Raw genomic sequence first — 8,610 nt, 5'->3', positions numbered from 1 at the left:
TTTTTGACGTAGCTCTTGCTTAATGACTTTTAGGGTAGTGAATTTTATATGAGGCTTTATCTTCATCAACTTCATCCACAAATCTTACATGCATATATCTTCCGGAAGACTGGTAGCATCCTACCAAACTCATCACTATCAAAAGCCCTTTCTTTTTGCTCAATCTCCCTCAGAAGTTCAGTGATATAAAAGCCCTTTCTTTTGGCTTTGCAACCCACTGTAAGAAGTTTGTTTTGTAACCCTCTTAGAGTCTCCATGAAGTATTCTTCCTTTAAGGCCAAGTTGAATCGCTCCCAATATCTTCCATGATGCCCTATGATTCCCCCTACATGCTCTCTAATCTCAGGGACCACAACAAGCTCGAAACTTTTGATCATCTTTGCCTTTGGTACTTGTTGTAAATTCCATCTCCTTCACATAACCACGAAGATACTTTGTGACAAATTTTCCTTCAAATTGATCCATTTTATTCACAATAGGCTGAAGGGATTTGGTTGATGACATCTCCTTCTTTTTGCCACTTGTTGTTGCTGCATAAACATAGCAAATGCTTGAAACATTATTTATAGCTACGCATGAAACACTGATCTTTCTAAGCAAAACGAGCATGCCATCTCGATGCACTTGACATATCTACATTACTAAACCAAGTTAAGTATGTTTTAAGAAGAGAATACATGCAACAGTGTCACGTCTAGGGCCTTGCCTCACGAGAGGATATGTACACAAATGCAATCGTGGCAATCGTCCTGCATTATATACATTATAGCATTTGGTCCCCACATATCTAAAGGCATAAAAAGTTAATTTCGCATTGTAAACGTGCCATGATACGACAACGTGTCTTTGAAAATGACCACTGGCTGATCAATTTCAAAGAGATTATTCAAGAAAGCAGGGAAGTGATCATCTCTATTGGAAACCACAAGGACTCTGTAGAACAATCAAAGCCATTACGGTTCTAGTTTCAACTAGTGCACAAAATGTAACTAACTAGTAGCTCTCATATGTGAGGGGATGTGTACATCTTGAACGTGTGTTACAATCCCTCAAGGTACCTCACATGATTGAGATAATCGTGCATTCCTTCCTAGGTTAATATAACACATCCACTCACAATTGTTAGGATGGCAAAAAGAAGAAGAAGAAGAAGTTTTGTGAAGTATGAAATGAACTTTTTGCTTTGCTAGTTTGCACTTTCAAGCTTTTGGATTACTTTTTCAAAGTATGCGTCTAAAAAAATATACAATGACCAAAATAAAATTTCCACCCATTTTCTTTCCTCAAACCAAGTTGGAAATGGAAACAAGGCAGCCAAGTCGATACATGGAATCTAGCATTGAAGCCATGTAAGTCATTGCCCTCTTGAGGAATTGCAATTTCTTGCATAAATAAAAAGTAATGTAGTAGATCATTTAAATATCCTGTTGGTTTGTCCCAATGGGTGATATGCTAGTGCTTTTAAGATCAATTTGGCATGCAACACTCCTTAAAACTACCAACATCACTCTGCCGCTCTTTCTCCAAATGTAACATTCCTCACTACCCCCTCTTGAGAGATCAACTACCTCCATCAATTTCTGCTCCCTATTATATCCCCATTTTCGCAAGGCAAGTCATCCTCAAACTTTTGTCTCCATCTCTTTCTCCTCCCTATCATATCCCCATTTATGCAACGAAAGTCTGCCTCAAGGACCGAAGAGGGGTATGCACAATCAAGCCTTGCCTTTGCTTGAAGGTGCAATTTTGACGGTGGATTTCAAAAGAGTGGACTCTCTTCTTACATATCTACAAGCGTTTCTCATGTGGTCTCTTCCCCCCTTTCTCCCCCCGACTTGGGAAGAGAATTGGGCGTGGTGGGCGTTGAACAATTTATGTCGCCTTTGTTGCCCCTGAAAAAACGAAACCGCGTTACCTCATACATTCCCCCGTCTTGCTCGCCCCCTTCGGCATCAGCATCTCTGTGCAGCTCTTCTATTTCAGCTATGGCAGCAGAGAAGTTGGAGCTGCCCACTGCTGGTGTGAACTCTTTCTACATTTTTCCATCGTCTCTGTGAATGCGTAACCCCCGCTTCGCCCCCAACTTGTCAATAATCAGTGCCCTTGCTCTCGATTTGGTCATGGCAGAAACCCTGAAGCGACCCCGCCTTTTCACCTCCTCTTGGTTCCCTCTTACCCCGCTTGAAATAACCTAGCACTCTGTTGTGCGCGTGTCGCTGTTGCAGACACTAAGGAAGATACTGGTGTACATACGCCCAAGATCCACAATTGGCAGCTGACAATTGTTCAAGCACAGGAATGGCGATGGCGACGACTGCTCATTCTTTCCCGCCTTCTACAACCTCCAATTCCGTCTCTGGAAGCAGCAAAACATTGTTGAGAGCTGATTCCACTAGCACCGACTCCTTCCCTGCAGGCTTACGTGTTTTGGTAGTTGATGACGATCCTATTTGTCTCCTTATTCTTGATAGAATGCTGCGACGGTGTCAGTATAAAGGTTCGCCTCTTTCTACTGTTTTATTTGCCGAGTGCTTAATAGTGGTTCACCATGTGAAAGAGGGAATGTGGGTGAATGCACAGTTGTGCACACTTTTGTTTATCGTAGCTTGAAGGTATCTGGATATTTCCATTGCTCCAAAACGTTGGCTTGCTGTTAGAGGCAAACTAGTGAGCACGGCTACTCCAAGCTGGAGAGACGTCGAAAGATGTCACTCATAGCTCTTTGTTTCTTGGAATTTTAAAAATATAGACTTGTAGTAAGTTGTAAATTGCTTTTTTCATAATTGGCTCCTCCTGGTTCTAATAAGAGATAGTGCTTGTTCAGTCACCACATGTGGGAGGGCCACCGATGCCCTTGCAATGCTAAGGGAGAATAGAGACAGCTTTGATGTGATCATCAGCGATGTATATATGCCTGACATGGACGGTTTCAAGCTTCTTGAATTAGTGGGACTGGAAATGGACTTGCCAGTCATAAGTAAGCAAATTTGAAATCGGTGGGACTGAAAATTTAACAGTCATTTCCAATATTTAGTACTAAGATTTACGTGTTTGCCAGTGATGTCCGCCAATGGAGAGACTAGTGCTGTAATGAAAGGCATCAAACATGGTGCTTGCGACTATCTATTGAAGCCGGTCCGCATGGAAGAGCTGAGAAACATCTGGCAGCATGTTGTACGGAAGAAATGGAGAAGCTCAGCCCAACAAGTAGCTTCTGAAGATGACAAGGAAATGCATACCATTGACGATGGGGATCACAATTCCTCAGCAAATGATGCCTATGATGGGGCATGGAGGCAGGGCAAAAAGCGAAGGGATTTGAAAGAAGACGAGGAGGAAGCCGATTTGGACCTGGATGATCCTTCCACCACGAAAAAGCCGCGAGTTGTTTGGTCTGTGGAGCTGCATCAGCAGTTTGTTAATGCTGTTGATCAGCTAGGAATAGATAGTACGTTTTGCGGAGTGCTTTTTTTTTGGGTACACAAAGGGCATTGTTTTCTTTTTCCTCCCTGGTTAGACAACTTATTGCTAAGTTTTTGTTCAGAGGCTGTACCGAAGCGTATACTCGAGCTGATGAATGTTCATGGGTTAACAAGGGAAAATGTAGCGAGTCATTTGCAGGTAATTCTGGTTTATGCACCTCACGTCTATTTTCCTCTCTTTTTTGTTCCTCATTTCTACCATATTCTAAAGTGCTTTTTGTGCCTCTTATTTTTGTGCAGAAATATCGTCTTTACTTGAAAAGGATCAGTGGCGTTTCTCATCAATCTGGCACCTTGAGCCCTTCCTTTTCAGTTCCCAACGACTCTAGTTTTGGCGGCCCTGTCTCTGCACCTGGGCTGGGCGGTGTCGGCGATTTTCGAGCACTTGGTGCGCCAAACGACTTACCCTCACAGGCCTTGCTTTCTTCGCTACAAGTAGGGGCCTTAGGAAGGTTAAATCAAGCCAACAATCTAGGGTTAGGCAGCGTGGAGAAGTCTAATCTTTTGCAATTAGCTGCTCTTCAGGGTGCTGGTGGCGGAGCTCTTAGCCGGCCTCCGTTTCTACCCTCGTATGGTCAGCCTGGCTTGAATGATCAGGGAGTCTTGCAAGCCGGGCAATGTGACATTAACCCAGTTCAACTAGCGCAAATGGGAGCATTGTCTGGGGTGGCGCTTGACAAATTGCCTCTTGGACTTTCAGCCTTGCAGCAGCAGCAGCTAGAGTCTGCAGTCGGTTTAGGAGGATTGGGACAGCTCTCTGGGGTTGGTACCAATTTCCAGCAGCTAAATCCCAATACAAATGCCTTGCTATTGCAGGCTTTGCAGCAGCAGCAGCAACAACAGTCCGGTGGTGCCCATTTGTTGAGCAAAAGTGGGGTGACAATCCCAACTAGCGGTGTTTCTGGCCAGCAAGGGCTTTCTACAGATGCAGGTGTTTGGGCAGCTGCTATATCGAATTTGAATGGTAACATTAGGCTAGGTAATGCATTGTCTGGCCAATATGGTGCCTCTACAAGGCTCAGCTCCTTACCTGGGACCGCTGGCTCTGGTTCAGCTGCCCAGGGGCCCCTTGGAAGGTTATGTGACCGAGAATGCAAGGGACAGCAAGGTTTGTCAACAGATGCAGGAGTATGGGGAGCCTCACTCTCAAATTTGAATGCGACTGGCAGTGCTGGCAATGCGATTTCTTGCCAGGGTAGTGAGCTGCTGGAATTCAGGTTGGCTGACTCAGCAGGGCCAGGTTCTTTAGGGAGAACCTATGATGCAGAGAGCAAATGCTCTCTTATGCCCAACGCTGGGAATGTTCCGCTCGTGAACCCTCTGGCTGTTTCATCCTCTATGAGTTTGTCTGGGCCTGATGGTCTACTCTATGGTAGAATGAAAGATATAAACTCTTCACTTCCGTCTCTAAATGCACCTGCCCCTCAGAATCTTGGATTGAGGTTTCCGGGCTTGAAGCAGGCACCCAATGTAGGGCAGAGAGCTCAAGGAAGCTGGCAAGGATTTGGTGGCTTGGGCCAAGATTATCGACAGGTCTCTCTGGGCTGTAGTAGTGGAGGGTCCTCAAGCAATCAGAATCAGGGCTTGCTACTAGTGGCAGAGCAAGAGCAGGGTGACTTCTGTGTTCCAGGGTTCAACTCTGGGTTTGCGAACAATTTCAACACTGATTCAAATTCAGTGAAAGCTTTCCAAGGTCAGCAGTTAAGGTCTGAGAATGGTTTGAAGGTGAAAAACGAAGGCCATGGATGGATTCCAGAACCACTATCAGATGAGTTATTGAGCATTGTTCTTCGACAGGTGAGGCTCCGTGTTGAAGATTTGATGGGTCTTGTTTACTGAAGAATCGTTATCAATAATACGCGATTTTTTGTCTAATACAATTTTTTGTGTGTTTGCAGCAGCAAGAAGGATTAGGTCTCACAGAGTAGAAAGCAGTGTAGTGGATCGGACCCAAGACGCAGGCAAGACTTAGTATATCCTTTGAAGAAACAACGTAAAGAACATGGTCAAGGTGCCGCACATGAACACTCTGCCCTTAGGAGTATGCAGGCCTCCACATCTCTTGTGACTGAAGTGCCTTTTGGCTACTCCAAATGAGTCGTGCAAAAGAGTCATCTCTTCAAGCAGTTTCCTTGTAGCGTAGGCGATTTCTGAAATCTTTCTCGATAAGATGTCGGAAATCTTCCTTGAATAGATGTAGGCATCAACGCAAGGGAGTTTGATGTTTGCGCCTTGATACGTTTATACATGTGATAAAAGCAAATGGGTTTGTGGTGGAGAGATAAGATGGGTGGCTGGGAGCAAGTGACTTGCTCTTGTATTTTTGCTTAAAAGAGTCGAATTAGTTCTGGTAGGTGGGGGCAATTTGTGAATATTAGATGGTAATGGTTTACTTTGCGCCGATTTGTAGAAGTACAAATCAGGTCAGACATACGCTGTGGTAAAGCTTGTCTCAGTTCATGATGTTATTTGTCGGGATTCTGATCTTTGGTTCTGCAACCTACTTTTGGGTCTCAAGGTTTTAACTCCCATTGTCTTCAGCATGAAGAGATTTCGATGCTTGCTGACTGTTATTAGCTTAGTGAACTACCCATTTTAGCTCAACCACAATTCATTTGTCCTTGGCACTGCCCTGTTGTCTTTGGTGCGTGGGAAGGGTTCACAGCGTGCCCCCCCCTGCCCCCCACCACCCACCAACCCCCCCCCCCAAAAAAAAAACCTGTGCGTATTCACGAGGCTACTGTCATGCTGGGGGAGGCCACTTTCAAGCCTGAGACAACTGCTAGGCTGGCCCTTCAATTTCCTTTAATTTTGGTTACAGGACCACATGCTTGCACCGGCAATGTTTGGGCAATTTGCCCAAAACTTCCTTTGAATGATGTTATTGACATGCTGTGGACAATGGCAGTTTACACAGGGTAGGCCATTGCAGGGGGGGAGATTTAAATTGGCGGGAGAAGCGATGGGAGGAATGCACATGTGATGGGAGGAATGCACATGTAATGTAATTGGTGACCAGCCAAAAGATTTATGTTTAATGTATACCGATCATGGTCACCTACAGGTGTGCTGTTTGCAGTCCCTTGTACAATGCACAAATGAATCATGTATACAGCCAGATGAAATTCGAATGAACCTCCATGACTTGTTGCTGTCCTTGACACCATGAGTACAATGATTTTTTTTTTCCTGGTTGATTTGTGTCTGGATGGCTTTGCACCTGTTCAATACATTACTTCACTTGTTCTATGCAATTGTATAGTGTATGTTTGAGGGTCTCTTTTAGTCTTTCTAGATTGCTGTGCACATGGATTTATGGAAGTTGAAGATGTATCAATGCACAAGGATGCCCAGTGCGAAGGTGCTTTGAAATTGACATGGACCTTTCCAATGTGAAGCACAAACGCATGGTCTCTTTGCTCATATCTTCTATTGCAGTCACTACCAAAGAGAGTATACTGTCGAGTGTGGCTTCTCTATGTTGGAGAGTACTACATAGGCTACATTATCTTCAATAATTCCTGTCTATGTAATGCATCATATTTCTCATCACCTACACGACAATTTCCATTAAAAATTCTATCACAACGTGAGTGTGTACGTGCCATCTAAGGGTGAGGACAAAGAGATCGATGCCTAAAGTTTGTCTATGTCTTAGCTTTTGTAAAGGTTGGTGTAAATTAGGCATGAAGCTTGTCATGAGGACGTGGCAACTGCTAATTATTGTCACGAGGACATTGCAATTTTTAAGCTTAGTGGGTTTCCTTTCGATGATCTTTATTTAATTTTTGGGACACTCTTTTTGAAGTCACAAATGATCGGACATTGCACGGCTAGTGTGAAACGATCGACGGCCGAGAGTTTCACTTGTAGTTGGGAAGGGCAGGTTGCCACGAGATGGTCGGGCCTATCGGCATTGGAATCCAAGCTTAGTTCCAAGTCATTTAGGCCCCCTTATTATACTTACAAGTCGGTGGGTACTAGGAATTAACTCAAAAGAGGCTATAAGTGGACGCATGGCGGCTCTTGAGCTAACATGCTAAGCCAAAGCTCAAGGCACAACAAAGAGTGTATTACTTAGTGTGCAATGGAATGATAAGGTAGCCCTAGAGTGATGGGCATATATACAATGCATAGGAGGGGAAACCCTCCCAGTGAGGGAAAAAATGCCCCGGCGGTCCTAAGTGTGTTCACACACGTCACTATTACATATATATGGTAACGTGAAAATCGCTAAATCTCATCACAGCCTTGCTATAACGAGAAGCAAACCAGGCTTTAGAAGCTTATGCATATCCCTTGGGATAATCATTACAGAAACAAGTCAAAATTGAAACTGAAGCTAGAAATTGAGTACCTAGTAGATTGTCGAATGCATCAATACCTTCTATGTAAAGGAATCAAGATCAAGAGAGGAGGTTGATTTTACACATTGGGAGCTCTACAATGTGTGTGAGTAGTTGGCGCCCAAATCAAGAGAGGAGACTGATTTTGCACATTGTGAGTCTACAAGGTGTGTGTGAGTAGTTGGTGCAGGTGATGAAGCTTTAATGGAAAGCTTGCTTTCTCACTTGCACTATGTAGCGTGATGAATTTGATCTCGCACACCTCTCTCCCCTTTTGAATACAGATACGTGATGCCCCGCTTGAGGGCTTTTCATCAGTATGTACAATTGTGTGGGTTCATGCACGGCGGGTGGCAAGAGCCTCTTGCACATGTACTAGATTAGCTAGTTGCTAATCCCTTGTAGGTACAGTTGAATTCGGAGAGATATCACGCGAGAAATCTCGTTTGATTCGAAGGGCAAGTAGCCCTACAGGTGCGGGAGCTCGAGGACTTGCTACGGATGCGATCGGCCCGCGAAACGAAGCCCAAAGCAGGAAAATACAGTCTGTTGTGTATTTTTGCAGGTTTAGGGTTTCGACCCTAAACGGTCCCTAATACCCCTAAGAGGTTCGGGGACGCAACGGGTCTGTTGTGCGAGTGATTTGGTGCATTTTTAGGGTAGAAAACAGAGAATTCAACGTGTTGTAGATTCTCGCCAGTTTTGCAAAGTGTCCGTATGCGTCGAAAAAGTCACTTTTTGCGTGGGGATACAATCTGTGAAGCGTCCTAGTACTGTTATGT

General features: G+C 44.4%; 1 protein-coding gene across 2 annotated transcripts; it reads left to right on the top strand.

Moving 5' to 3' along the window:
* Positions 1-1,822: 1,822 nt before the first annotated feature.
* On the top strand, positions 1,823-5,963 carry LOC147455600 (two-component response regulator ORR21-like). 2 transcript variants are annotated; one of them, XM_086514344.1, is made up of 7 exons: positions 1,823-2,497; positions 2,825-2,977; positions 3,059-3,448; positions 3,545-3,621; positions 3,723-3,917; positions 4,008-5,279; positions 5,381-5,963. In XM_086514344.1, the coding sequence occupies exons 1-7, from the start codon at positions 2,299-2,301 to the stop codon at positions 5,408-5,410; spliced, it is 2,316 nt and encodes a 771-aa protein (XP_086370470.1). In that variant the 5' UTR covers positions 1,823-2,298; the 3' UTR covers positions 5,411-5,963. The 2 variants fall into 2 exon arrangements, with proteins under 2 accessions (XP_086370470.1, XP_086370469.1); XM_086514343.1 differs by having other exon boundaries at positions 1,824-2,497; positions 3,723-5,279.
* The last annotated feature ends 2,647 nt before the right edge of the window (positions 5,964-8,610 follow it).

The sequence above is a fragment of the Adiantum capillus-veneris genome, chromosome 6 (genome assembly GCF_014529385.1).
Source record: "Adiantum capillus-veneris isolate H3 chromosome 6, ASM1452938v2, whole genome shotgun sequence".
Taxonomy (NCBI): domain Eukaryota; kingdom Viridiplantae; phylum Streptophyta; class Polypodiopsida; order Polypodiales; family Pteridaceae; genus Adiantum; species Adiantum capillus-veneris.
Note: the sequence above shows the minus strand (reverse complement) of the source record. Positions and strands in the feature narration are given on the sequence as shown.

What these genes read in the sequence shown, in the direction of transcription:
- LOC147455600 (XM_086514343.1), top strand. Translation starts at nt 2,299, where the DNA reads ATGGCGATGGCGACGACTGCTCATTCTTTCCCGCCTTCTACAACCTCC. An exon ending in GCGACGGTGTCAGTATAAAG is followed by an intron (nt 2,498 to 2,824) that starts GTTCGCCTCTTT and finishes GTGCTTGTTCAG; the next exon opens with TCACCACATGTGGGAGGGCC. An exon ending in TGATCAGCTAGGAATAGATA is followed by an intron (nt 3,449 to 3,544) that starts GTACGTTTTGCG and finishes GTTTTTGTTCAG; the next exon opens with AGGCTGTACCGAAGCGTATA.